Consider the following 26926-nt stretch of genomic DNA (forward strand, 5'->3'; position numbering starts at 1 on the left):
TATCACGATTGCTTCATTTTATGGCTAAGGTCTTGTCTGGATTGGATCAATGTCCTAATACGCTGATGCCATGCCCAGGGAGTGGAGTTCACTCGTCCCTCGCCTGTCCTCAAAGGATCAAACTCCCACGGAGGGACTCAACTGGATATCAAGTCCATGTTTGCTACAGAGCCAGCGCTCATTCAGGGGCACGACACTCGGACCGTCTTCTGAACGCTTAGCCTAAAGGAAGCGCCGGATGAGACAAATATTACTCGAGGATAACACACTGAGCTCCTCAAGCGGGCATTTCACGCAACGAGTTGAAGCAAATAAAACCAAAAAAAAAAGAAGTAGCACCAGAAAAGGTCTCGTCCCATCCGCTGATGTCGGCGTGCGGACTTTTTGGGGGGCCAAAGTGAGTTACCATGCAGCCTGTTCCCGTAGTTTCCACTGAGAAATATGGCCCGACCCGGTCACTTCGCGGCGGCAGCGACGGCACCCCCCAGGATACAGCATCGACAAATACCCTAGATCACCGGCCAGGCCGACGTTCCCGACGGGGCCCTGCCCCAGCCGCTCCTTCAGCTCCGGGCTCAGGATGTCCTGGATCTCCCGCGGCAGCTTGGCCGTCCAGTTGACCGGCTGGCGCATTGAAGGGCGCCGTGTATAGTAGCCGAACAGCAGGGCGCGGTCCTGGTCCGCCGTGACGTTGGCCCCGCCCGCTCGTGTGCCAGACGCGGCCGTCCATGACGATGATGTGGCCGGCCTTTGCCCTCGAACGGCACCAGCAGCTCGCGCATTGTGGGCGGGCAACGTCGGCGCGGCGGACGTACCGGTTGGAACCCGGGGATGTACAGCGTCGCGCCGTTGGCCCGGCTCAACGTCGGTGAGGCACCAGATGACGTTGACCCGCCCAGATGTCCTGCCAGGGTTCCAGGAAGACCAGGCAGGCTCTGGTACGAGTGCAGCGCCGCCATGCTCTGCGACCCGTGCCGCGCGAAGTTGGCGGTGAAGTTGGAGATGAGGAATCTGGTCGCCCAGCACCGACTGCACCATCTCGGTTGGCCGTCGGGTTCGCGATCAGGTCGCGGAAGATCGGGTCCAGCTCCAGCAGGTAGAACACGCGGACGTTGCTGGGGGTTGGGGTCGATCAGCGGCATGTACGTGTCCTCGCCGCCCTTCTCGGCTTCATCCTTCGGCCGTCCAGAGACGGTCGAGCACGGCGGCTGCTTCAGCAGCGGTGCTGAGCACCGACGGGATCCGGCACCAGCCGTGCTCGTTGAGGTGGGCCTTGGCGTCGTCGAGGTGAGCCGACATGGTTGCGCGGCTTTGGTGACACGTAGATACCTTATTCTTGTGGGCGAGGTTTGGCCGTGAGGTGGACGAGCGAGGAGACGGAAAGCGGAGAGACTACGGCGATGAAAGGGGGGGAACGCTCGCCACGTTACACCGTAGGTAAGCTTGCCTTGCAGGTTGGCATCGGGGGGGCCGGGGCGCTTCGACAGCTCCTCGAGTCCTATGTGGTAGCTGAGTTTCTACCCCGTTACATTCAGGGCCCCTCTTCTACAGTCCCAACCCACTCCGCACTGCAGTGCCATCCTCGACGGACAGCATCGCCTGGCAACGTCGTATGGAAGAGGCCCAGACCGGACAACAAGCCCCTGCTTGCTACAGAGACAGCGCTTGAGAGGGGCGCGAGATTCTCCCGTACGCAACGTAGCCGAGCGGGTTGCCCTCTTTGGCGAAGAGACGTCTGACGCTGCCACAACTGGCACCAGCACATTTGTAGGTTGGCCTTGTCTCCATCTCTTTTCTATCTACTCAACCATCACCACGACCTCCTTGACAAGGGCGATGTGGAAATATGCATTGTTATGTTCGACTTTCGAGCGTTATCTTTGCTCAAGTGGCAACGGCCTGCTCTAGCCCTGCAGCTCGGTTCGACCGTTGGATGTTCAGCCATGCCCCCGTTGCCCGTACCTCTACCGCAGTACTACCTTCGGCCATCTGTCAAGCGACAATGGCTCATTTGCTGCATGCGCGACTTCTTTCATTGGACATCGGGGATTTCCATGCTGGACTGGATGGGGTGGCGCTTTGAAACGATTGGCACAGGCCTGCCCTGATATTCTCCCTTTTCGGCTCACTGCTGCAACCCGCCGCAACTTTCTGTCTGTGATGCCCTTGTTTGGAGCAAGTTAAGTTCGTGGAATGTGAGACGTGGGTGGTTTGACAGAAGCCAGTGCTCTCTGGTTTGATAGACGGTCGAGACTGGCAGATAGAGTCGCGGAGACACACCATTTACTCGGAGTCGAGACTGGGTGAGGAAGATTCTCGAGAGACACGGGAAGTTGGCCTTCAAGGTGCCAGATTACTCAGCTCTGCTGCCCGTTCTCCTGATGCGCGAAGCAGACGGGCAAGACCTGGAGGCAGCGAGAGTATACGATGTAGCTGAGCTGCTACTCTGCTGGATGCCAGTGGCATTTCTCTCATGAAGAACATTCGGGAACGCCTGTAGCGTACGAGGTCAGATATGCGATCGTCCGCGCATGGGCTAAGGCTAAGACCCTCCTTCGACTCTCACGCTTGCTCCCTCGGAATCCTGCCATGAGAATCCTATGTGACACAACATCTCGAGGAACACAGCATGCTGACCACCCACCACCCCGCGGAAAGCCCCTCAGCAACCCGACCGTCAGCCCGTGAGCGAGCCATCCCACAATTCTGTGTTCTCGTCTGGCTTGCGCCACTTCCCAGCAGAATCCCCCCCGCGATCTACCCCGGGCCTGCCAATGGGGCCGCATGTCCCATTACATCGAAGCCTTTGTGTATGTGGGGGAGGGAGGACAAGAGCAGAGTGGGATGCAAGAAGCTCAATTGGGTCGATTCAACCGGTTCTCATGTGCAAAGAGGTTCCGCGGTGGTGTGAAACAGAGTACTAGAACTTAGAAGTCAGGAGGCGCAACCACACCTCTTGTCCTCCCGTGTGTGTGTGTGTGTCGTTCATTCACTTTTGTTCAGGCCTCTCCTGGCATACCATACCCGCCTCCTGTGTTACAATTGACGTTCCATTTAACATCGGGAGACTACTTTTTCCAAAGATTGCTGACCCGAGCTGCGTGCGGACTGCTTGATGTGAATGACCGGCAATTGAGGACGGTAGGGCGATGAGGTACGTGGTGAAGAGAAACACTAGCTCAGGCAGACAGACACATGCCGACTGCAGCAGCCCCTCGTCACCTGAAAGTGCGAATGCAATACTAGAGGAACCTTTTTGCACTTCAGGCAACTGTTAGGCTGCATCTAAGCGTCAAGGGCTTCCACGTAAGTAACTTATTGCCATGCCAGCCCAGATCGGCATCTTTGAAGTCGGTTTCCGGTCCGACATGCCCTGCAGATGTGAGAATCGGCTTGTCAGGGGCCTTTTTTTTCCTCGCTCATCAGGACTCAGTGTGTCTCCCCTCACAAAATGCCAGAACACATCGAGATGGTTGTGCTCGTTCAGACTTGAACCGCCTTTGTGGTGCATTACAAAGAGCAAGACAACGGGGAGAATTAACAGCTTGTGAGTCTTGCCGTGAGGTTACCCATATGGTCGAGCGAGCGAAGGTTCCTACAAGAAGGGAATGGTGATGCCGCTTTGCCCTGAATGAATCTTCACCCCTAAAAAGTCTGTTAATGGTCATACCTCAGATGAATGTGTTGAAAACTTTGGTTCTCTGACAGTTGGAAATTGCGTTCGCTTCCTGTTGACTTGTCCCTTTCTCCGCCATGGATGAGGGCAATCGATGCTTTCTCCCTTCATAGTCCTCACTGTTTCACAACCCGGTACAGGAGACTGAGAGCTCTTGTACTTACATGCATACATACTATACATACACCAAGCCAGAAACAACATCTCATGAGCTGAGGAACCAGAGCGCCGAGACGATGACCCAATCGGTTTGACTAGGGGGAAAGTTACATCTTTGCGTGGCTTACACATAAGAACCATCTGGAGAACAGCTTCATCCAATGGACATCTCTCAGTTCCAGATGGAGGCAAGCAGATCCTCAAGATGACCCAAGAGCAAAACGAGTATTACTACTACTAGCATGTCAGTTCTTAGTTCAACTCGGGGAGCTTTACAAACCCCAGATTACCTCCAAACCTGTACAGCCTACAGGAGTCTTGTAATCCACTGCTGCGGGAGATACTAGTAATAGTATGAACCCAGCCAGCGATCGTTAGTTCTCGACAAGACACTCACTCACTTAACCCCTGAGCCGGGACCAAAAACACCCAAACCACACCCCCAAGACACAATCACCACCAATAAGGTAACTCACAATCCTTACGGTTCCAGTCCGCAGGCATACAGTTAAATAGAACAGCAAAAGTAAGTAACGCAATGCAATGACTTAAGGTAAACTAGATAAATCAAGCAGCGCCTTGTAGAGTGGTGGTGTGGTGTGGTGTATGCCTGACTGAACTGACTGACTGACTGATAAAAAGGCTGTTCCCTTCAGTTCTCTGGATAGAGGTTAAGGGAATGCCATGCTCTGCCCTGTTTCTGCTTCAGTTTTTCTACTCTCCCTTTGCTTTGCTTAGCTCGCCCGCCAAACCAACCAACCCACCAGCCAACACTTACTCCATCACAACAAGACTACTACCTCCCCTACAAAACCGAGCAACTCACCTCCCAACAGCAACAGCCTGAGCCATAACCACGCGAACCAACACCCCAACCAAAACACCGCCGCCAAACCCGAGTCCTCTCACATTACTCATGTGCAAGCCCAGCAGGGCCTCCTAGTTCCCATTCCCACCACCGCCGGCGACACCACCGCTTCCACCCCCAGAAGAACCGGCACCGGCACCCTCCCAGCCGATCCAGCTCCTCGGCATGACGCGCCACACCTTGACCTCGCCCGACCGTAGATCATCGAGCTTGAAACTCTCAAGCTTCACCTTCTTAGACTCTCTCCCCTGCTCCCACGCACGCACCTTCTTCTTCGTACCATCCCACTCGGCCACGACACCGACATGGTCTGGCTTCCCGACCTCCATGGTATACTTGGCGTGCATGGCCCCGTGCTTGCCCTGGAACTTAGCATTGCGAATACTGACGATATCCCCCGGGCGGATCTCGTCGTTTTGCGTCGTGCTAGCGTTCGCGAGGTTGCTGTACACCAGCGCGCCATAGGCGCGCGTGCCCACGGGGAGGAGGGCGTCCTGGAAGGGGCGCAGCAGCTCATACACGAGCGCCTGCGGCGTGCCGTCACCGACGACCGTGTCCTTCTTCGCGGCGGCGGCCTCGCCGATGGCGCGGCCGAAGCGCTCGTAGCTCTGCTCGAGCTGGTCCTGGCGCAGGGCGCGCGGGGGCGGTTCGTGGCGCTGCTCGAGGTGGACATCCGACGGGTCGCGCGGGTTGAAGCGGACGGTGATGACCGTCTGGGAGTAGTCCTGGAAGAGAACGTATATGTCGCGTGTGACGATGGTCTTGCCGCCGCCCTGGTGCGGGTCGGCCGCGGTGGACTCCTCGGACTCGAAGAAGATATCTTTGCGTCCGTGGAGCTGCGGGGGGAGGCCGTTGGGCTGCAGCCACCAGCCCGACTGGCCGGCCAGGTCGATGTCATTAGCGACGAAGCCAGACTCCATTGATGGGCGTGCGACGTCCACTGACCGCCGGCCAACACCGGCACGCTGGAGATCAACTGACTGCCGTGTAGGACCCCGGCCCGGCGGCGGAGGGGGTGGAGGAGACCTCGGGATCTGAGAGGCACTGTATGAGGGACTCTCATGACCAAACATCTCTTCCTGCTGCCTCGGGTGCGCTGGGGGGGTGGGCGTGGGGTATAAGGGCACTGAGGGAACACCTTGCGAAGGCGCGGCGTAGTTGTAGGGATCATAATCGTCGTCATGCCGGGAGCTCTCCTTGGGAGGCGGAGGAGGTGGTGGCGCTGTCCGGGGCATATCCACAGAACCCCTGGTCGCCGGTTGGGGCTGGCCAGGAATGGGCGGCGGGCCTGCTCTGGGTGGAGAGGCGAGGGGCACAGGAGGCGCCTCGGTAGTCGGGGACCGCGGAGACATGACATCCTCAAAGCTCGAATCACGCTGGTGGGCTTTGAGCGCATCCTTGTGAGGAACCGAGGACGCGATGTCCGTGTCGTAGTCACCCTCGTACTCGGTAATCTCCTCCTCTCCGTCGTCATCGTTATCCCTCCGCATTACCGGCACCGGCGGAGGTGATCTAGGTTCGCCAGTGGAGACCCGACGCAGCGGTGGCGCAGCGGACGGGGGCGGGGGAGGAGGTCTTGTCTGCATGGGGGGAGGGGAGCTCGGAATGGGCGGCGGCGGCCTGCTGTTGCGCTTGCTCTGTGCGGGTGCCCGTGGGGAGGTAGGAGAGGTCTCCTCAACGTAAGATGCACGCCTGTCTTCGGAAGCACGGGGTGATGTCGGCGGAATCGGCGGCGCAGCGGCGGCCACGGGCGGCGGCGGCGGAGGGGCCCTCGTAGCCTGGGCCATATCACCTCTTGTAGCATCAGACTCGCCGAGTTCGTCGTCCGATGCCGATCCTTCGCTCGGGGACTTGAGCTCAGGGGCAGATGGAGGCAGCGGTGGCGGCGGACGTGCTTCACGAGATTAACAATAACATTCCAAGGTCGGGAACGGGTCGGGGAGCGGTTGGTATGCTGATACTCACAATCCGTAGGCACCGGGGGCGGAGCCGGTCGTCCGCCAGGAATGGGGGGAGGGGCTCCGCGTTCAGCAGTAATAGGTACTGCGAGTGTTAGCACTGCATCCGTTCAAAGGGGTATTTCAATCGACATACGAGGAGGGGCCAACTCCTGATGCGGAGTCTTCTGGCGCGACTCCTCTTCCTCTTCCTCTCCCTCAGCTTCCGGCTCAGGATGTTGTGGCTCCGGAGGCGGCGGAGGTCGCATCAGCCCGGGCAGAGGGACAGGAGCTGCGCGCACAGCCGGCTCTGCAGACTCCTCAGCCTCTTCCGCTCGCTTCTCCGGAGCAGCCTTTTTCTTCTTTGGCAGCACCGGGGCAGGAGTACCGAACAGAGGCATGCCCATACCGGGCATGCCCATACCGCCAGCCATTCTGGCCATCCTTGCGCGCAGCTCCTCCCTGCGCCGGATCTCAGGATCAACGTCTTCCTCCTCCTCCTCTTCGTCCTCGTCGTCTTCCTCATCCTTCTCGCTCTCTTCCTGCTTCGGCACTGTTGCAACGTGTTTGCCTCGGCCATCGCTATCCTCCTTTTCAGTGAGATCCTCCTGGCCCTCGGTTGTGTCACCAGCTCCAGACATATCCGCCTCATTTCCGTCGCGGGGCTCGGTGCCCTTAGAGGATCTGCGTCTAGGAGGATTTGGCAGGCGCGGCGGGTGAGTTTCGTCCGTAGACGTTCTGCTCGTCTCCTCGGTTCGCTCCGCTGGCTCACCGTCTCCGGAGTTCTGACTGTCAAAGCGCTGCTTGGGAGGCCGCTTGGGCTTTTCCTTCTTGGCCGCTGCCTCAGCATGCCGCGCAGCGGCCTCCATCTGCTGTTTCTGCAGCAGGGCCACTCGCTCTTTCAGACTCATCGGCTTGGGCTGATCATCACCACCCTGGCCTTCATTGGTGGAAGCGGCGGGCACAAGCCCCGCCTTCTCAGCGTTTTCAAGAGCCTCGGCCTCTTGCTCCTTTACTTCCGGATCCTCATCGCGGCGGTAAACCTTCGCCACGGGAGCTTTGGTCGGCGGCGGAACGTACGCATTTCTGCTGGGCGGGGGGGCGACAAAAGGCTTCTTGATGAACCCGGAGCTGCCCGAGCTCAAGTTGGTTGGCTTGAACGGAGTGACCGGCGGCGCGGCGGCCTTGTTGAAGGCAGCGATGCGGTCCTTGAATGAGGAGCTAGTCGGTTTCTCCGGCGCCGGCGGCGGCCCGCTGGGCTTGGGAGGCGGGGAAGCGGGTTTGGGCGCAGGCGGTGAGCTCACAGACGGGGCTTCGGCGGGCTGTGGGGCGGGAGGCGCAGGAGCGGGGGCGGGAGCAGGAGGCTGCGCCGACTCAGCCGGTTTTGGGGCTAGAGGTGCCGGAGCAGCCGCTGGCACAGGGGGTGCAGCAGAAACGGTCTCGGAAGGAGAAGCGACTGTCACGGGCTCTGGGTTCTCCTCCGGCTCCGGGCCGGCGTGCTTCGGAGACTCGGGCGGGGCCACGGGAGGGGGAGGGGCAGCAGCCTCGGGGCCAGGAGCTAGAGCAGGCTCCGACTCCCTCTTGGGTCGCGCCCTCGTCGGCCGGGGCGGCGCAGTGGGCTCGTATTTCTCGACGAAGTTACGGGGGAAGATGCCTTCGTGGCGCGTGCCAGACTCGTCGACATACTCCCCTCCATACCAGTCGGCGTCTTCCTCATCGGTAACGGTGATGATCTGCCCGACGCTGAAACTGAGGTCGTCCTCGTGACCGGACGCGTAGTCATAAAGCGCTTTCACCTTGAACGACATGATGACGCGGCTCGAGGCCAGCTGCGGTCGCAAATGCGAGTTGTCGAGGAAAGGTGGAAAGCTGTGGCGGGGCTCGGAGAGCTTGGGCTTCCGGGCAGAAGACCGCCGTGCGGAGCGCGATTAATTGTTCAAAGGCAGCGCTGAGCTCGCGAAACAGCGCCTGCTTAATGCAAAACAAAGCACGTACTGAATAAAACGATAGGAGATTTGGGCTGAGATGGGTATGTCAGATGGTCCAAATTCTCAAACAGTTTGAATGGAGATCGGCTGCACGCAGCTAGGGCCTGCCTAAGGTAGCTTGGCTTGGTTGTCGAGCGGGCCGTCGGAGGGGCTGCCAGCGGGCAGAAACCGAGCCAAGAGCTGTTACCGTGGCCTACGTCAGCGCATGAACTGCTGCAACAACCGTCGGTTCGCTGGCCTTCGCAGCCCTACGTGTGCCGTCCGCAGTGCTTCAGATGTCTCCAGGCAAAAGTCCTGAAGCAGTAGCTCAGGAGGTGGTTTGGACGCCACTGCTGCAGGCTTGCTCTTCAAGGTTCGGTTCCAAGGTTGCGTTTTGGGGGGAGCAGCCCTCAACTTCAGACAAAATGCACTTCATGATGGTTAGCTCGAAGATAAATCAACCGTGAGCACAGGCTTGCTTATCCAGCAAAGTGACGAGAAAGGATAACTCAAAATTCTCCTCGCGCTGATTATTAAAGCTTTTCTTTTCTCTCCTGCGCCCATACTTTCTTCTTCATAACACGGGTGTTCGCTGGAAATACAGTGGCACCTGCCGAGGTCACTTAAATTATAAAGCTTCACTGTTCGGTTAGTAGGGCTCAACTGGCGGGGCGAGCATTGACAAGACCATCCCCGGTCTCAGCCAATCCATAGCATCAGAGGTTGTCACCATCTCCGAACCTCAAACTTTCCAACTTCACAAGTACCACACAAGCTCACAGGATGGCCACAGCTTCCGCCATGAGCGCAGAATCGAAACAACCGTCTGTCAGACCCGCGCTCAAGGGCATCCTCAAGAAGACCTCCAACACCTTGCCACCCACTTCACCATCACCACCACCTCGATCAGAACCAGAATCACAACCCGAAGAACCACCTAAACAAGAACTTACCCGCGCCGAACTCCTCCTGAAACAAGAAGCCGCCGCCCGACTGCGCCTCTATAAAAAGCTGCGCGACACAGAACTAAAACCACCTGTCCCGCTCGAGACCTTCGAACTGCTCTCCAGCTTCCCACGCGGATCCAACCCGCCACCGGCTCACGCGCCCTCCGAGCAGGACGTGCGGGACTTCCTATCGGCGCTGTCCGACTTCCAGCCGTCAGAATACCTCGACCTGATCGAGGAGCGCAACTGCCTGGGGAAATGCGGATACACGCTCTGCCCGCGGCCGCGGCGCACTCACTCCGGTCCCTTTAAGCTCTCGTTGCGCGCGGGCGCCATCGCCCGCACCGAGGACCTGAACAAGTGGTGCTCCGACGCATGCGCCGAGAGGGCGCTGTACCTGAAGGTGCAGCTCGACAACCCGACGTATGCCAGGCGGGAGGCCGATAGGCGGATGGTTATCAAGCTTGAGTTGAGGGCAGAGAAGGGCAAGGATGGGGAGGTGGCGAGAAGGGAGACTGCTGCTGCTAGTGGTAATGCCACCACCCGCCCTTCGAGGGTTTCAGAAGTAGACAGGGAAGAGCTAGCCGTGGCTATGGCGGAGCTTGAGATTCGCAAAGTCAAACAAGCGAAATCTTCGGATCTCGCGCTGGAACGACAAGATCCCGGCGGCTTCTTCGCCGACGTGGGCCGTGTCGACGTCGTCCTCAAGGAGAACCTTGAGGTGAAGCCACCACGGCCTCCATCTCCGAGTCAGGGTGACACCAACTTGGTCGAAGGTTACAGAACCGATTATGGCATGAACGGCCAGAAATTCAACAGCCACTACCAGAAGCAGCAGGATGGCGCGGATAGCGACGATGACGATACTTTTTCTTCAATCCGATTTTGAGGCAGGAAAAAGGTGAATACTATGGCTACTCGGCGTCTGGCAGAAGGTTGTCTCGGAACGCTCTGGGCTATATGAGGGACGCAAATAGATGATACCCGGCATAGGCACAATGCCCAGGCGCAACATTTCATCAAACTCACCGTGCAAAAGCCTCCTTTGAGCCGTTACTGCCAATGGAGACAACACTGGCAAGAACATTTAGCAGCCGTGAAGAACACAGGCTACCTATCACGCTCATAGCCCTGAAGGGACAGATAATTGGCGATCAAGCGTCATCCCCGGAATTACCCTAGGGAATCGGCGACACCTTGCGTGGGCAATAGATCTCTCTTGATTCCCGTCTCGAGGATCTATAGCGCTGCTCTCACCACCTCCCAGATAGACGCCGTGTAGCCATGCCCATATGAAATGCCATAACCCGCATCTCGATCCTTTTGTAGAGCCGTGAGATTGGTGTGTTTGCAGTGTTCCCCCCAATAAAACCAGCCAGAATATTGCAGAAATCAGCACATTTAGTCGCGACGAGGAGGGCGGTCGCCGAACCGCCGACCGCCGCGCTCGACGACGGGGTTCTGGGTGACGGGGATGACGTTGACGGGGATCGAGTCGAACTGTATCAACAGAGTAACGAATCAGCCTCCCACACACCACCTCCCGCATAAGAGGGAACAAAACGTACACCAAGGTGCTTGAGCAAGTCCTTGGTCTCGGTATCGACGTCGAGCTGGCCGGCCTCGGAGAAGTCGAGAGCCGACACCTCGGGGACGTATTGATCCTTGCGCTCACGCTCCTCCTCCTGCAGCTTGAAGGAGATACCGCGGACGGGACCGCGCTGAATGCGCTTCATCAAGTGGGTGGTGTAGCCGGCAATCTGCACAACGACAATTATCACGCAAAGGTCAGCTTTTCCGCTCTCAAAAAAAGGTTCTTCCATCGAGTCCGGTCGCCAAGGAAGTCACCGGGAAGAGGTTCGCACCTTGTTGCGCAGCCGCTTCGACGCGATGATGGCAATCTCATCGCACACCCGCTTATTGGTCTCGAAGTCGAGCGTCAGCCGGGGGTAGTACCGCTCAATGATGACCTTGGCGGACTTCTTGACGGTCTTGGTACGAACGCGACCCATCTTGACGGCTTTGCTGCTGCTGTTGCTGGCGGTTGCTGAGCTGGAATGTCGGGACGAGGGGTTTCAAGGAAGCAGGTATCGCGGGCCAGCAGAAACCGAACTTTTTGGTGGTCTCGGTTGTGGAGCGTTAGGGCATGCCAAGGATTGGGGAACCGAATGTGGCTATCAACAGCTGTGGCTGGGATTGGTGGCTTGTCCCAGCGGGACTAAGAGGGTAAAGTGGGGCCAATTGATTGAAGCAAGAACCGCAACGGCCAGAAGCCACCGAAGTATGCCCACGACTTCCGTTGCTGGCAGCATGTTGTATTCTACAGAAGAGATAGTGTTACAGCATGGCCATGGGCGCATCACAATGTACATACACGCCAGCCATATCCCCCCTACTGTCTGCCTTTCACGACTGCCTCCCTGAGCCCACAAGTACCTGTGGCACCATCTCAGAGAGAGAGGCCCAGCACCGCTGCTCATTGCAGCAGCCCATAATCCTGCGCACTGGACATAGTCGGGGCAGCGGCAGCCCTGTACCGCGCCCGGAGACTGCCCGCCGTCATCTCGCGTCTGCTCAGCTCGTTCTCGCCCCGCGGCGCACCCAAGCAGGTGGCGTTCCCAAGCAGCTCCTGCGCAACGAGCGTGGCCTCAGCCGACGCCTCGCTGACGGTCAGAATCACCCGCCCCTTGGAATCCACCCTCGCCTTCTGGGGCTGCACCCAGACCTTGGCGCCGCCCACGATGGTTGGGTCGATCCGGTCGTAGATCTCCTTCGAGGCACTCTTACTGTTGGCGGCTGTGTCGCCCAGCGGGGTGTCGACGATGAAGCCGGCCAACCCGAGCTTGGCTGCTACGGCTTGCGCCTGCCGGCGGGGTCTGACAATTCTGGCTACCACGGCCGAGTGCTGCTTCTGCGGTCCGTAAATCGGGTGGTTCTCCATGTACATGGACGAGCGCAGATACGAGATACCGGCGGAGGGGTGTGTGATGGGCGGGCCGTGCTCGGCATACGGATTGCTGACCTCGCGGTACTCCACCTTGCTGGTGTTGTGGGAGGGAAGGCCAATCTGGGCTGTTGTTGGCGGCTTCAATGGCGCCAGGTCCAAAAACTGGCCGACCATGTCATAGAGCGCCTGGTTGTTGTGCCGGAGCTTCCGCACGTAGTCGATCAACTGGTCGTCCGTCACCGAGGTCGGGTCGATCGCGGGTGGCGGGGATTCCCCCCTGTCCAACGCCGCCCTGGCGAGAGTGCCGTGCATCTCGCTGGCGATTATCTTCTTGAGGAACTCACGGAACTGCGGTCGCTTTGGCCTGACCTCCCTGGCCAGCCATTCGTTGAACTCGCCTGGCGACATACCAGCCAGCCAGGGGCCCGTAAACTTCCACCGCCTGTCGAGGGCCTCGGCGCGCTCGTCCGGGTGGATGTCGGTGAAGTCATACTGGTTTTCGAACACAGACTTCTCCGGAAGACTCATTGAACTTGTGCTGCTATCAGTCCCATGTTTGCGCATCGTGATGGGCATCCCCAGTTCTTGGAATTTCCGGAGCGTCATGCCGTGGTCTGTTGCCGAGGTGAAGTCGGTCACCTGCTCGATGGTGTCGATGGCCTTGACGCGTATCATCGGGTTCGAGGACTTGGTCGTGGACTTTAGGGGTAGTGGGCGCTTCAGACCCCAGTCTCCCTGCTTCCGCGCAGAGTTCAACGTGGTGATGACCTGATGCGTCGGGAAAGCCAGGGTCGCCGTGTTGGAGAAGAAGTTGCCGGCCGCGCCATCGTCTGGCGGAGCTGGGATCGGGGCCGGCAGTGAGAACATGCGCGAGGCCCGGAGGAGCGCCCCTCCGGGAGACACGCTCCTGGTCGCCATCGTAACTGTGGATTGGCCCCGGGCGCGCCGTGTGCCGTCACTGTCGAGGTCAGATTGCCGCGGTCGGGAATCGGCCGCGAAAATTCGGAGCTCCATCGATTGCTTGTCCCATTGGCCGTTTGACGGATCCGTGCCAAGAAAGACGGAATGTTGACCCTAACCCTTGTCTAGCAACACTGGCATCGATCAGACCGTGACACAAGCCCCTGAGCACCATGGAGAGAGGGCTTTAGGGGTCGACCCGTAAATGGACCACAGAAAGGATTCATGGAGTTCTCTCGGGGTCCGAGGCTGTATAAGAGTGGCTGTGGAGAGACCTGCTTTTCCCCCGTGACGGAAAGTACATAAACGCTTATGTGCCCGACTTATCCGCTATGCATGAGGTTTTAGGAGACCTACGCCTTTCCGAGCGATGATGTGTTGAGGAGCCATCTATGTTTCTAACAAATCTATACCCACGCCCCTCAACGCGGCCACCGCCCACGATGGGTAGCTGTTTCTATCTGGGTATAGGTTCTTAAAGAACTCTTGCACAAACGCCGGGAATCTGTCCTCTATGATAGCCTCCCTTGCCTGTCTCATCAGATTCAGTTGGTACCACACATTATGCAGCGTCAACAGATGCGCCGCTACCGTCTCCTTTGCGGCATTGTGGTGGACAAACGCTCTCGTAATGCCCATGCCCCCCTCTTCCTCGATTGGCCTACAGCACGGACAGCCGCAGCCGTCCTCGATGGGCCCGAAATCAGTCGCGTACATCTCCCTCTTCATGTTGAGTACACCGTGCTTCGTAATAGCGTTGCCGAACCGAGCCGTGCGAGTCGGCCACACGCAGTCAAACATGTCGGCCCCGAGCGCCACGCTCACCACCAGATCCTCCGGATACCCGATCCCCATGACATAGCGCGGCTTGAGGTCGGGCAGGAGCTCGGTGCAGGCGGCGACAACCCTGCAGAAGTCGTCCTTCGCCTCGCCGCCACTCAGCCCGCCGATCGCAATGCCCGGCGTATCCCTCGCCAGCATCTCGCGACAGCACTCACGGCGCATGTCCAGATCCAGCCCGCCCTGGATGATGCAGAACAGGTTCTGCCTGTCCGGGTGCTTGTGTGCCGCGATGCAGCGATCAAGCCACCGCACGCTGCGCTCCATGGCCTCGCGCATGCGTGCCTTGTCGGGCGACGTGGTCACCAGCACGTCGTCGAGCTGCATCATGATGTCGGAGCCGATCGAGTTCTGCAGGCTCATCGAGTGCTCGGGGGTGAGTAACATGGGCGACCCGTCATGTGGGGAGAGGAAGCGCACGCCCTCCTCGGTGATGTTGGCGAGTTCGAGCAGCGAGACCATCTGGAACCTGGACTGAGCGTTAGCCAGACACGGACCGCAAGGGAGTCTGATGTCCGTTTGGCGGGGTGAAGGGGAACACACCCGCCACTATCTGTGAGGATGTTGTGATTCCATCCCTGCAGTTTGTGCGCACCTCCGACGGCGTCCAGCACTTCCTGGCCCGGCTTGAGGCCGAGATGGTATGTGTTATTGAGGCAGAGTCGGCATCCTGTGCTCTCGAGCTGTTCTGGGGTGAGGCCTTTCAGTGATGCCTGAGTGGCCACAGGCATGAAGATTGGGAGGTTGACGGTGCCGTGCGGCAGGGTGAGGATCGACGCGCGGGCCCGGGTTTTCTGCGTGCAGCTTCTGTTAGTAGTCGCTGCGGATTAAGGAAACATGCCATTGCACAATTTGACTTACCGAGCATCGGGCTACCAGCTCGAAAGTGAGCGCAGGCGAAGTGAACGTCCTATTTAGATCTGAAGCCATCCTTCGCGTCGCCCACATTCTCTGCCTCGCGCAACTCGAGTAGCGAAGGTATGTCGCTGTCACGGCCAGCAGTTTGATCTCGCGACCCGTTCGCAAAACTGCTGCGCTACCTGGTAATAATTGCCCGAAACACATGGCGGCCCGGCGGGCCCGGCCCCGCAGGGTCCTCCGATCGTGCCCCACCTGCCAAGAACGGTGCCGAACCGTGACTGAGACGGCGACCGCACGAGAGAGCATGGAAGTTGAGCAACATCTAATGCTGTTCTAGATATGAGACATCTTAACTTTTCCTTGACACTTCAGCTTTGGTTATGTGGCTCAGCTAAGTTCTACTTTCACGACTTTGAGACCTACTTTTACCAAACGGCATTGGCATTCCGATAGGACCGGATTGAACCCGAAATATCATTCATTCGCACCGACATATTTTCCTACTTCCCCCAGCACGTGCCCAGTAAACAAGCAACCGTTTGTTTCCAATACACCTCTATGAACAATCAAAACTGGACCCCTCGACAACCGAAAGGCAAACAAGTAGATATGGTTCCACAGAATCCTCTTCACTGGTGGCGGTCCACAGTTCCATCAACCGCCTTTTATCATCTCAGGCCGTCATCATGTGGCCTTCCGGTAGTTGCCGGCAGTTCTGCGTGTGCCACGTGAATCTGTACGACCGGGACTGAGATCTGAAGCCGATATACGGCCCGAGGTTGCTACGTACTGCAGAGACCTCGGGGCCACGAGTGACGGGGGCCATCCAGTCTTGGCAAGGCTTGCGACACTGCGAACTCCCAAGCTGCTCACTCGTTAGTGTGTTACTAGATGAGCATTGAGCAAGCATTGTCGGAGTGTTTACACTAATTATTAGCTACCCTATTTGAGGCAGCCCGCCAAGGAACTCAGAATCCAGCTGTGAGACCAGCCTAGCCTGGCCCAATGGGTCTGGGAGCTGTCATTCGCGTCCGACATCGACGCCCAGTCAGTCAGTGGGCAGCAAGACCCTTAATATGACCCCTTGGCAAAAACTCGGCCATTAATGAGCCGGTCCCGCTGAAAAGTTGATATTGAGTTCAAGCTTTCATCCCGTCTCTCATTTATTACGCGCACATCGCCATGCTTGACATATGGTGATAAACACTCTTCAATTGGGCTCTCTTTCTCAACACTTGGAAGCGATCAACCACCGCCAGACTTCGTTCTACGTCACGTCTTGGCAACCAACTTACACAACAAAGACCTCACTCCGCCTCAACAACCCTCGCAGGCCACGTCAACTGGGCAACAGACAACCCAACCACAGAGAGCTACCAAACCACTCTATCCTTCCGAGCAGGAATCACCATGTCCACCTCTCGGTCTTCAACCTCCTCCTCATTCACCCTCTTCCCCTACCTCCCCCCAGAACTCCGCCTCCAAATCTACCGGCACTCGGCCCATCCGCGCGTGACGACGCTCACATACCACTTCCCAACCAACACCTTCACCTGCTCAACCCACCCACCACCCCTGCTGCACATCTGCCACGAGTCCCGCGCCGAGGGCCTCCGCCTGTACACCAAATGTTTCCTCCTCCCCTTCCCAGACGCAGCAGACCCGGAGGACCCAAGTAGTGCCCACCAACCACTACACGTATCAGCAGCACCAGCCGACAACAAGCAGGAGAAGCAGAAGAATGGAAGGGAAGAAGAAGAAGAAAAAGGTGGGAGGTATTTCTACCACCACCCAGACCTAGACACGCTCTACCTCCCGCGGCCGCCCCACCCCTCCGCGGCAGACCCTCTCGGGCTGGGCTACGCCGACTGGGCGCGCGACTTTGCCATCCGGCTACCCCACGTCGCTGGCGCGGTGCGCCGGTTGGCGGTGGATTACATCCGGCCCGAGGTGCGGCGGCCGTGGGAGGTGTATAGCAAGGTGTGTCTGATCCGGGGGTTCTTGCCTAAGTTAGAAGAGGCGTTCATGGTTATCTCGTCCTCGTCGTCGTCGGGGATAAGTGGTGGTGGTGATGATGGTGAGGAAGGAAGGGGAGAAGCAGAAGGGGCAGAAATAGAGCTCATTGATCCCCGCGGGGATACGGAAGAGATTATGGGGATCATGGAGCGGGTGAGGGAGTCGTTTCGGGTGGAGGTTGGGGATGGGTTGGGGCTGGGGCTGGGGCTGGGGTTCGTTGGGCAAGAGGATGGTGGTCGTGGTGATGGGCAAAAATCGGGAGGGGGGCTGGAGTTGAGACCCAAGTCGAAGGTGCCCAGTGCGTGGGTGTGTCCGCCTGCTTCGGTTACTTGTGCGTGGTGATGCGCCGTGTTTGGTTGAGGGAATTGGCGGCGATAGTGAGTAATCCCCGAAGGAACTTATTCAGGATACTGAGCATAGGATGAGAGGTCTTCCGCAAGGCTCTTGAAGCACGCCGTAATGAGGCAGGCAGGGTATATATTGTATATACAATAGAAGAATCCAACATGTACAATCAGTTATTGCCTGTTCTCGCCGTAGCCATTCGTCCAGTCCGCATTAGTAGCCCAAGCTAGCCCTCTATGATTCGGCGATCATATGCGAATTAGTGCTCTATGTATTCAGCCCACTAGATGAGGATGAAAAATGACAGGATGAAGGTCGCGAAGTTCGCAAACCAGGCTAAGAACCCGGGAACAGCTGCCCCCGGAACTGCAAGGGCGGTTGAGGACGAGGTAGTGGCAGCGTCGGTGTCACCGCCGGCGCTGGTCTGGCCAGTAGCCTGGCTGGTCGGAGACGAAGTCGACGAGGCGAGAGTAAACCCCCTGCCACTGTCGGTACGACTCGAGACCGCCGTCAACACCAGGGCGCTAGTGGTGACGGGCGCGCCGTATTCGTCGCAAAGAGTTGCGAGGCGCGTCATGACGGAGTAGTCTACAGTGTCAGCAGTCCGCGCCCACGAAGCGCAGGTTTCGGCATAGTCCTCGAAGGCGGTGTTGTAGTCGCCAGATGCATCGTAGCTGGCCATGTGTTACTAATGGTCCTCTGATATAGAACTAGAACTGTTTCCAATAAGCGGACTCACCAGAAGCATGACGCCGCCTGCCTCGCTCGGACCGTCTCGAATCCACCCAGCTCCAAGTAGCAGGAGCTGTAAACCCTCAACATCGATGAGCAGGCCGGGGGATAGGTGATATCGGCTGCCTCCAAAGAAGAGGAGCGGGTGGGAGACGTTCGTGTCGTGGCGGTAGCGGCACCCGTGCGGCACGCACCCCCGCCTACCGACGAGCAAATGTCATGCATCGATGTCAAAGCTGCATCAACGTCAGGAGGGAAGCAGCTAGCCGGAGGTCAGCGGGCTCACGGTACCTCGATAGAGAGTCCTAGCATCGTCCGAGCCGTCTACGCCCCTGGCGTAGGATGCGCAGGCCGAATAGACTGACGAGACGGGACGGGCGCCTTCGCAGCAGAAACACCTGTCGGCCGCATTTGGGGAGGCGGTGGCATCGGCGAAGCCAGACTCGTAGCAATCACTGATGATGGCATCGGCGGTCATCTACCAACGGAGTCAGCCACGTCATTGTTGTGAAGATCGCTTCGGATAAACAACAAAACAATGAAACATCGTGGCTTACGCAGGCACTGTAACCGTCGTCGTCCCCTGCTGCCGCACCTATCATACCAGCAAACGCATCGGTGGGAAAGCGGGCCGCGTCCACCCCGTCGTCCGCGAATCCGGTGAGTCCATTGAGATGAGCGGCGGCGCTGTGCGCCAACGCAAGCCCAACAAGAAACTGTCGCGCCATCTTGGTCAGGGTTGCTGGCTGGTAAGGACCGTAAGGTGGACTTGTGAAGATGAACAAGTCATCTCGGCCGACGCGAAACTTGGTGGGATACTGACAGCTTTAAGCGTCTCGACCGGTCCCAATTCACAAGGGCCATGCTGCCCCGAGGCTTGGCCCTGCAGCCCGTCTCAGCCAAACATCGATGTTATTGGTGGCAGCGGCAACGTGGGAGCCGGGCCACCGGCTAGGCAGCTAGAGGTCTCATCTTAGCGAGGATTGAGGGCCACGATGACTTCCAGGTTGCCCGGTGGAGGCGCTGGGATTTCGTGTGGTGACACGACTCATTGCTGATTCTCCTCTCGGAATCCGCAACCAGCAGCCGTTAACTATGATCATCCGCGAAGTATCAGAGCCGCAAGCCCGCAGGCGCCTCATCCGCGACGGCGACGGTTAGCCTGCAGCCCTGGTCTGATCTCGGGAAGCCAGGCCCATGATAGTTAATTGGTGAGTGGGTCCAATACTACGACGGTAGTGGGGACGAAATCCTTCCAGCTGAGAATTGAGATGGAACTCAGACCCTCATCAATTCGGTCCAATGCGGGCCGTCACGTGCTTCGACAGCTGTTGCTGTGCTAGCGCGACGCGCGACTGCTTGTTTAATTCAGCCCCTGTCAATGACGAACTGCGAATCCACACATCCCACTTCCACTTGGCCTTTGACAGCAAACAAGGGCAACAATTAGGCTTCAACCATGTGGCATTAGCCGGAAGACCCAAAAATATACCTACCAACTGGAACCTTGAAGACGCTGCTCATGACTGTCTGAGTACTTCGCACTTTTTCACATCTGCTCGAGGCAGACGACAGCTATCGATGGGCTTTGTTGATGCGCCCGAGACCCCTTTGACAGTCCAGGGCGCGCAGTCGCCCAAACGAACTTCGCAACCATGTATCAACCATCCCAGTCAGCGCATCAGCGCAACAAAGATCGCCAGGATGGTGACGCCGACCTCACCCGGTCTTTACAACGCTTGGCCATCTCGGCGACCCCCTCGCCCTCGTCAACACCCCGCTCTCCGCGTCCGAGCAGCGCCATGCGCAGTCCCCTTCGCAGTACCTCTGCTTCCGTTGTCCCATCCTCCAGGTCTGCCACGCCGGCCCTATTGAGGAAGGCTTCCATGAACTCGCTTCATTCCGTCAGCGGCGTAACGCCCGCCCGTCGGGCCAGCTTCGCCGCACTCTCGTCACCCGGCGGCAGGCCCAGATCGGGTCGCTCACCCCTCAGGAGCGCGTCGCCTGAACTGCCAGAGAAGCCGATTCCGACCCCGCATTCCGTCGCAAGCGCCCACTTCAAGGCCGAGCTGGACATCCACCACGGGCCGGAGCCCACGCGCAGGGCCGAGACTGTCGTCGTTCTTCAAGATGCCTGTTACGGGCATCGGTACTCCCGCCCCCGCGCATCCCGCACACAACTCAGCACCATCGTCGAGCGGCCCGAGAGGATCAAGGCTTGTGTGTTGGGCGTCTCAGCCGCCTATGTGAGACTAGGCGAGCGACATCAGGATGGAGCTTTCCCCCTGTCCCCGGACAGCGACGCTGCCTCCCTGCCCTCGATACCGTTCCGGATCCAGAAGTCAACCCGGCGTCTATCCCTGTCATCTCAGACGGTAACCAATGTGCATGGGACAAGGTGGATGGAGGAACTGAGGATGATGTGCGACGCAGCCGAGGCGAAGCTGGCTGGTGGAGGTAAAGAGCTCCAGCGACCGGACATCGATCGGGGCCCGAACGTAGAAGCGCCGCAGAAGTTCCACGAGGGTGACTTGTACCTCTGTTCCGAATCTCTGGAGGCGATGGAGGGGGCCCTCGGCGGTGTATGCGACGCTGTGGATGCTGTCTTTAGACCAGAAGGGCCGCGGCGGGCCTTTGTGGCTATCCGCCCGCCGGGACACCATTGCTCCGCATCGCACCCGTCTGGCTTCTGCTGGATCAACAACGTGCATGTCGGCATCATGCACGCTGTCCTTAGCCATGGCTTGACACATGCTGCCATCATCGACTTCGATCTGCACCACGGAGATGGCTCTCAGTCCATTGCTTGGCAACACAATGCGAGGGGCGTCACCTTGGCCAAAAATGCAGCCTGGTGGAAGAGGACGTCCATCGGGTATTTCAGTCTACACGATATCAACTCTTACCCGTGCGAGATGGGAGATGAGGACAAGGTTAGGAACGCGAGTATCTGCATCGACGGCGCGCATGGGCAGAGCGTATGGAATGTTCACCTGGAGCCCTGGGAAACGGAGGCCGATTTCTGGGCCCTGTATGAGTCCAAGTATGCTGTCCTGCTGGAGAAAACGCGCACCTATCTCAAGAGGCATACCGAGCGGTTACGGGCTTCGGGCCTGCATTCGAGAGCCGCTATCTTCCTCTCGGCGGGCTTCGATGCAAGCGAGCATGAGGGTGTTGGCATGCAGCGTCACAACGTCAACGTGCCGACCGATTTCTACGCCCGCTTCACCCGTGATGTGGTTCGTATCGCAGCCGAAGAAGGGACGAGTGTGGAAGGCCGCATCGTCAGTGTTCTTGAAGGCGGTTACAGCGACCGTGCACTATGCTCCGGCGTCTTCAGCCACCTCTGCGGCCTTGCCGGCGACGGGCCGAGCAGAGACGAAGAGTCGACGAATGGGTATGAAGCGATCCAGAAGGGTGACCACCGGCGCGCCAGGAAAGACTCGACGGCGAGCGAGCGAGGTGCGCGGCGGTATGAATCGTCTTGGTGGTCTCGTGCCCAGCTTGATATGCTTGATGAGGCCATCCGGACACCCCCACCTGTCCCGAAGCCAGTACGCAATTCTCCACCGCCAACCTACTCCTCTCCGACTCAAGCATCGCAAGCGAAGGTAGTAACGCTGAAGAACCGGCGGAGCATTTCTGGGCTGTCGTCCATTGCGAGCAATGGGGTACGGAGGTTTTCTTATGAACCCCCTCCGTCGCCCGACGTCCCCTGGACCATCGCCACGCATGAGTTGAGCAAGCTGCTCATTCCAAGTGGGCGGCAGACCACTAGCTGCACGGCTGAAGATCTCAATGCGGAGGCTACTCGGGTCAGGCGCGAGCGCCAGGCTGCTCTGGCTGGCTCTGTTCTCGCTGTTGCCGCCCCTGCTCCGGAAGATCGAGCACCCACCAGGATGTCGCTGAGGGAACGTAAGACAAAGCCGGCGTACACCTTTGACGATGATGAGCTGGATCGCAAACTCAGACGGAAGACTGTCGCGGGGCCGACTGTCCATGCTGCCGATACAGCATCTCGCGGGCCTACTCCTGCACCCGGAAAGCAGCCTAAAACAGCACGGCGCCTTAGTGCGGCGTCGTCGCTTGCGTCTTCCGAGGGGAAGGATTCACTGCCGTCGGCTTCGCGACCTGCATCGGTCCGTGCCACTTCCGCTACAGATGTTACAAGCGGGCCTGAGCCCGCAATGAGCGCCGCCGAGCCAAAGAGCAGCAATCTGAACGTGAAGAAAACGCGTGTCCCTGTGAAGAAGGAGCCGGTCCTGCGAGCATCAAGGGCGCTCAAGAAGCAGTCCGCTCCGGCAAACGGAGCGCTGCAGCAGGCACCGGGTTCCGCCACCGCGGCGGCCACGGGTCCATCGACTGAAAAGGCTCGCGACGAAATGGACAAATTGGCCGGCGAAATGAAGAAGATCAAGATCACAGTGCTCACAAAGGCACAGAAGGAGGCTCGCGAGCGCGAGCGCGCTATCAGGGAGAAATTTGCGAACGCAGAGACCATATCTGTTGCTCCGCCACAAGCAGCAGAGAAAGGATCGCAACCGCAGCCTGCTCCCCCAACCGACACTGCCATCACCAATACAACCGCAACCCTCCCATCCCCGTCTCCCTCCCCAGCACATGAACACCCCCAACTCCAATCTCCGACGGACCCGTCAACCTTCCCACCGCAAGAAGCCATCACCCCAACCACCAACTCTAATGGACCGCTCGCATCGCCCCCAACAACCGATCCGCGCAGCATCCCCTTACCAACGAGCTCACCACCACCGCCGCGAGCTATGAGCAGTCCTCTCGGCGAGGTCCCGACTACGGCGCCGAATAACTTCATCCCTTACCAGCCCGACGGTCCCACTCCCAAACCCACAGCGCCACACCCTCAGCAGCTCCAGTGGCTCCCGCCCAATGTCTCAGCTACGCCGGTGCAGTCACCTGCTAGGAGGGAGAATCTGCCTGTGTTTACCAGCACGAGTGTCATCCCGTTCGCGATGGGCCCGACTGCGAGGGGAGCGGGAGTTAATGGTCGCGCCGGGGAAGGGGGTACCAAGGGTGCAGACTCTGCGGAGGGAAGTAGTTGAATGAGGAACCTTGAGTTTCCGGACATGGATTCAGGGGTGGTTGGTGCGTTTCCTTTAGACTTATTTGGGAAAGGTTGAGGTACAAATACATGCATTGGTGAGTTTACCAGGCCCTGGCAAACGGCATGTCCGGTCATAGTGCTGTCTAGGTCACGGTACCTTAGTCTGGTGGGCGTTGGCGGAGGAGGTGGACGGGCTTGTTGGTATGGATAGGATTCTCTCGGCTATTATTTGATGTCGGATAATTATTATTCTTGTAATAGCTCCGTTGTTCTTACTGTTCGGTGCGGTTTATTTTGTTTGTTTGTCTGTTAGGCGTAATAGCAGGCCGTAGCGATACCCGTTAGGTCTGGTCAAGATCTTGCTTTTTTTATTTCCTCGACTGTTGTCCCTCTCTCTCTCTCTTTCTCTCTCTCTCTCTCTCTCTCTTTCTCTCTCTCTCTCTCTCTTTCTCTCTCTCTCTCTCTCTCTCTCTAGGCGGAGTTACTACGGGTCGTTTCATAAAGAGAGGCAGCTTCTGGTGGGCAGTCGCAGGTTGTGGTTGGCTTGTTCTACCTCCAGAGGTGATCTCTCCGGTTGACTGACTGGCTCTCTGATACTCCGTGGTGACTTAACTAATGCTCTGATCTTGGGAATCAACATCCGGAGACCTAGACCAAGGGGACAGATAACTCAAGAAGTGGGTTAGTTTAGTAGTACTGAGTTTCTGCAGGTAGCCGGAACAGGACCCTAGCTACCTATCTCATCATAGGAGCTGAGCTTTGTAAAGGCTCGCGAGAAAGATGCATCGAAAGTGTGTAATGTAGGTAATTATATGATTGCCACCGGAATTCATCTCTGGAGCTCTCTCTACCTGATCTAGGTACTAGACGGTATAAGCAACGAGAGAACTACAGCTACCACCCAAATATTGTGGTTCTATCAGGGAACACCTTTAACGCCATGCCGGGCGGGACTCTAAAACGCACCCGGCCGACAAACCAACCCGTTGGGTAAATCGTCCCTGCAACGCCGTGACATGCCCTAACAGGTATCCCATCAGACGAGAAACAACCTCTAAAACACCCACTCCACCTCTTTTTAAGAGTCCAGTACAGTCCCATTGCACAGCCGCTACCAAGCTACAACTAGACATTACCCCCTGCTAGCCCTCTCCCTCAATCCCCTGGCCCTCGTCTCCTCCAACTCCTTCCTCACCACCTCATTAAACTCATCCGGGTTATCCAGATACAGATGATGCCCGGCCTTGCGCACAATCACGACCTTGGCGCTGCCATTCTCGCGCCTCTTCTCTTCTTCCGTCCCGTGCAGCAGCGCCTGGACGACCCGCTGCTTGACCTTCTCCTCGGCGGCATACCCGCCCGCGACGTCCATCCAGTCGTTCTCGCCGTACATGAAGACGATGGGGAACCCGGTCTCGCGGACGGCGGGCGTCGTCTCGGTCGCCGGCGAGATGACCTGCCGACCGACCTCCTGGATGCGGTTGATCACGGGGCTGCGGGCGTACGCGCCGGGCGCGAGGAGGTAGGGCAGCGCGTACTCGCCGCTGCCCTTCTGGCGGAAGAGGCTGTACGAGTACGTGTGGAGGGCGTCTTTCTCCTCGGGGGGAAGGTGGTTGAAGCGGCGTGACGTCCACCCGGACACGAAGCGCGGACCCAGCGGCCCGGCGAGCCGCACGATGCTGAAGGGCGACACGTTGGCGTCCCACAGCCAGACCAGCCAGCTGGGGATGGGCCGCTTGGGCGTGGCGGCGGTGGGGTTGAGCTTCTTCGTCGCTGCCACCCTCTGGTCGCTCGCGGAGGGGCCCTGCTGCGGGTTGACGATGCTCTCTTGGTCTTGGATGAACTCGTTCGCCAGGGTGGATTCTTCGGGTTCGGGCATGTCGGCGTTGACGGCCCACGGATCTTCCGGGATCCCCACGGGGGAGGCAAGGATGAGCTTATTAAGTCTGCCGGGGTATTTGAGCGCGTACGAGACGGCGAGATAGCCGCCGAGCGAGTGGCCTAGTAAGGTAAACTTCTCGATCTTCCGTATCTTGCGCCACTCTTCCAGCGCATCGATGAACCAGCCCTCGGCCTCGGCAATCTTCTGCTTGGGATCCTTGGCGCAGATCTTGAAGTTCGGTCTGGTGGAGTTGCCCATGCCCAGCATGTCCAGCGCGAACAACCTCCAGCCGGGCACCCGGCTCAGCGGCTCGAAATTCTTGTAGAAGAAGCCTAGTCCGGCACCATAGCCGTGAAGCATCACCAGTGTCTCGTCTGCCTGCTCGCCGACGCGCTCGATCGCCAGCTCGTTAAGCGCGCGGTTCCTGCCGGACAGCTCTACCATAGAGGACCTCCATGTTCTCTGGCCGAAAGGGTCGCTCTTGGCGAGGTCCTGGACTTGGGAGCCCGCCGCTTCGGCATTGCCTTCTCGGAGGAAGGGGACGTAGGAGAGGACGGTGCGCTCGGCCTGGCGCGAGGACACACTTGTCCACTACAGGCGTTTAGCGGCGTGACGGGTGGTGGGCTTGTCCTGGGCAATGTAATGGTAGCAAACTCACCCATTGCTGCACAGCCTCCTTGTACCCGAGAGGGAAGAAAGCGCCTCTTGTACGCTGCTCCCGCGGCGGGCTCTCGGATCGGGACTGCGACGCCATCGTTTGGCGCGACTGGTGGTGTGCGGCAAGGAGGATGGGCTGCCGAGGATCGGATGTATCCGTAGAGGCGTCGGTCGACACACCGCTTACGCCGAATTCACGTCGGCCGAGCAGAGAGGCAAGCTTTAGTCGCTTGGGAAGAAAGGTAGTCGGGTAGGTCTTGAGCATGGTGAACCGCAGAAGCGCGCGTTGGGACGCCGCCCCTTATCAAGAGGCAAGAGCCGGTTGTGCATTGTGGCAGCTTACGACTCCCGGCGAGTGGGCCCGGAGTTAACGGCGGGAAACGGGGCAACTCTCCGCCGTCGGCTGCCAGTCGCGAGTTGGACCCCGAAATCCGAACTGTCCACGCATAGAATGTCAAGACAGCTGCCGTTGCGGTTGACAAAGGCAAAGCTTCCCAGACTGGAATCCGGCAAGATGGCGACAATAAACCCCGCTTATCTGGAGATCTGGTTCCTGGTGAAGTGGCCGCGAATCTTGAAAGCCATTGGAGTGGGGCTTCCTTGCCTCACGGTAACGATCTTGACAGAAATCAGGGTGCTCAACAATCAGAAAAAAAAAAAAAGAGAGAGAAGCGAAAGGGCAACTTCGGGCTCAAACCCGGAATAAATCGCCTGGAGTAGGTTCGATTGCACATTTATTTTGATGAAAGTTATTCTGCTTGCAGCTTCGGAGTGGCCTACAGTACAGTATCAGTCTCGAGCTTCAAGTGGATTGACCTATCAATCATGACGTTGTTTGTCACGGTTTCGCACTGGACGCATCCCTGGCGGCATAACTTGTGTCGGACTCGGAGGTAGGATGCTCATTTCAACCGCGAGTTTCCTGGCTGTCACCGATCCATTGACAAGGCACATAGCCGAATCTTTCACCATCGGTACCTGTCGTGCCTGTCAATTGCACGGAGATGTCTAGGCGTTCCTGTCAATAGGACGTCAGTGGGCACGGAGGTTGC

General features: G+C 58.3%; 10 protein-coding genes across 10 annotated transcripts; 3 read left to right on the plus strand and 7 right to left on the minus strand.

Moving 5' to 3' along the window:
• Positions 1 to 402: 402 nt before the first annotated feature.
• B0T15DRAFT_492935 (phytanoyl-CoA dioxygenase family protein) lies at positions 403 to 1299 on the minus strand (the record flags this gene model as incomplete). The annotated part of the gene is made up of 3 exons (XM_062866898.1): positions 403 to 935; positions 1036 to 1115; positions 1238 to 1299. 3 exons carry the CDS (start codon positions 1297 to 1299, stop codon positions 403 to 405), a joined length of 675 nt encoding a protein of 224 aa, XP_062723237.1.
• Positions 1300 to 4308: 3009 nt separating this feature from the next.
• B0T15DRAFT_574236 (uncharacterized protein) lies at positions 4309 to 8740 on the minus strand. The gene is made up of 3 exons (XM_062870948.1): positions 6798 to 8740; positions 6669 to 6746; positions 4309 to 6597 (listed from the first exon to the last, which is right to left on the minus strand). The coding sequence occupies exons 1-3, from the start codon at positions 8446 to 8448 to the stop codon at positions 4775 to 4777; spliced, it is 3552 nt and encodes a 1183-aa protein (XP_062723238.1). The 5' UTR covers positions 8449 to 8740; the 3' UTR covers positions 4309 to 4774.
• Positions 8741 to 9169: 429 nt separating this feature from the next.
• Positions 9170 to 10560, plus strand: B0T15DRAFT_179225 (Rtr1/RPAP2 family-domain-containing protein). The gene is made up of 2 exons (XM_062862281.1): positions 9170 to 9255; positions 9401 to 10560. The coding sequence occupies exon 2, from the start codon at positions 9409 to 9411 to the stop codon at positions 10441 to 10443; it is 1035 nt and encodes a 344-aa protein (XP_062723239.1). The 5' UTR covers positions 9170 to 9255; positions 9401 to 9408; the 3' UTR covers positions 10444 to 10560.
• A 333-nt stretch (positions 10561 to 10893) lies between these two features.
• On the minus strand, positions 10894 to 12004 carry B0T15DRAFT_179190 (40S ribosomal protein S17). Its single transcript, XM_062862280.1, has 3 exons — positions 11420 to 12004; positions 11123 to 11314; positions 10894 to 11054 (listed from the first exon to the last, which is right to left on the minus strand). The coding sequence occupies exons 1-3, from the start codon at positions 11564 to 11566 to the stop codon at positions 10956 to 10958; spliced, it is 438 nt and encodes a 145-aa protein (XP_062723240.1). The 5' UTR covers positions 11567 to 12004; the 3' UTR covers positions 10894 to 10955.
• A 26-nt stretch (positions 12005 to 12030) lies between these two features.
• On the minus strand, positions 12031 to 13419 carry B0T15DRAFT_393352 (mitochondrial ribosomal protein MRP51; the record flags this gene model as incomplete). The annotated part of the gene is made up of 1 exon (XM_062864682.1): positions 12031 to 13419. One exon carries the CDS (start codon positions 13417 to 13419, stop codon positions 12031 to 12033), a length of 1389 nt encoding a protein of 462 aa, XP_062723241.1.
• A 284-nt stretch (positions 13420 to 13703) lies between these two features.
• On the minus strand, positions 13704 to 15441 carry B0T15DRAFT_530274 (queuine tRNA-ribosyltransferase). Its single transcript, XM_062869161.1, has 3 exons — positions 15163 to 15441; positions 14845 to 15095; positions 13704 to 14770 (listed from the first exon to the last, which is right to left on the minus strand). Exons 1-3 carry the CDS (start codon positions 15364 to 15366, stop codon positions 13852 to 13854), a joined length of 1374 nt encoding a protein of 457 aa, XP_062723242.1. The 5' UTR covers positions 15367 to 15441; the 3' UTR covers positions 13704 to 13851.
• An 881-nt stretch (positions 15442 to 16322) lies between these two features.
• Positions 16323 to 17773, plus strand: B0T15DRAFT_554249 (uncharacterized protein). The gene has a single exon (XM_062870349.1). It carries the CDS (start codon positions 16573 to 16575, stop codon positions 17518 to 17520), a length of 948 nt encoding a protein of 315 aa, XP_062723243.1. The 5' UTR covers positions 16323 to 16572; the 3' UTR covers positions 17521 to 17773.
• B0T15DRAFT_179272 (uncharacterized protein) lies at positions 17631 to 19103 on the minus strand. Its single transcript, XM_062862282.1, has 4 exons — positions 18813 to 19103; positions 18547 to 18733; positions 18263 to 18491; positions 17631 to 18197 (listed from the first exon to the last, which is right to left on the minus strand). Exons 1-4 carry the CDS (start codon positions 18981 to 18983, stop codon positions 17807 to 17809), a joined length of 978 nt encoding a protein of 325 aa, XP_062723244.1. The 5' UTR covers positions 18984 to 19103; the 3' UTR covers positions 17631 to 17806.
• An 807-nt stretch (positions 19104 to 19910) lies between these two features.
• On the plus strand, positions 19911 to 23333 carry B0T15DRAFT_394603 (uncharacterized protein; the record flags this gene model as incomplete). Its single annotated transcript, XM_062864736.1, has 1 exon — positions 19911 to 23333. The coding sequence occupies one exon, from the start codon at positions 19911 to 19913 to the stop codon at positions 23331 to 23333; it is 3423 nt and encodes a 1140-aa protein (XP_062723245.1).
• Positions 23334 to 24120: 787 nt separating this feature from the next.
• On the minus strand, positions 24121 to 26536 carry B0T15DRAFT_530283 (Alpha/Beta hydrolase protein). Its single transcript, XM_062869162.1, has 2 exons — positions 25876 to 26536; positions 24121 to 25808 (listed from the first exon to the last, which is right to left on the minus strand). The coding sequence occupies exons 1-2, from the start codon at positions 26137 to 26139 to the stop codon at positions 24468 to 24470; spliced, it is 1605 nt and encodes a 534-aa protein (XP_062723246.1). The 5' UTR covers positions 26140 to 26536; the 3' UTR covers positions 24121 to 24467.
• Positions 26537 to 26926: the final 390 nt, after the last annotated feature.

Source organism: Chaetomium strumarium (genome assembly GCF_033439665.1).
Source record: "Chaetomium strumarium strain CBS 333.67 chromosome Unknown B0T15scaffold_3, whole genome shotgun sequence".
In the NCBI taxonomy this organism is placed as follows: domain Eukaryota; kingdom Fungi; phylum Ascomycota; class Sordariomycetes; order Sordariales; family Chaetomiaceae; genus Chaetomium; species Chaetomium strumarium.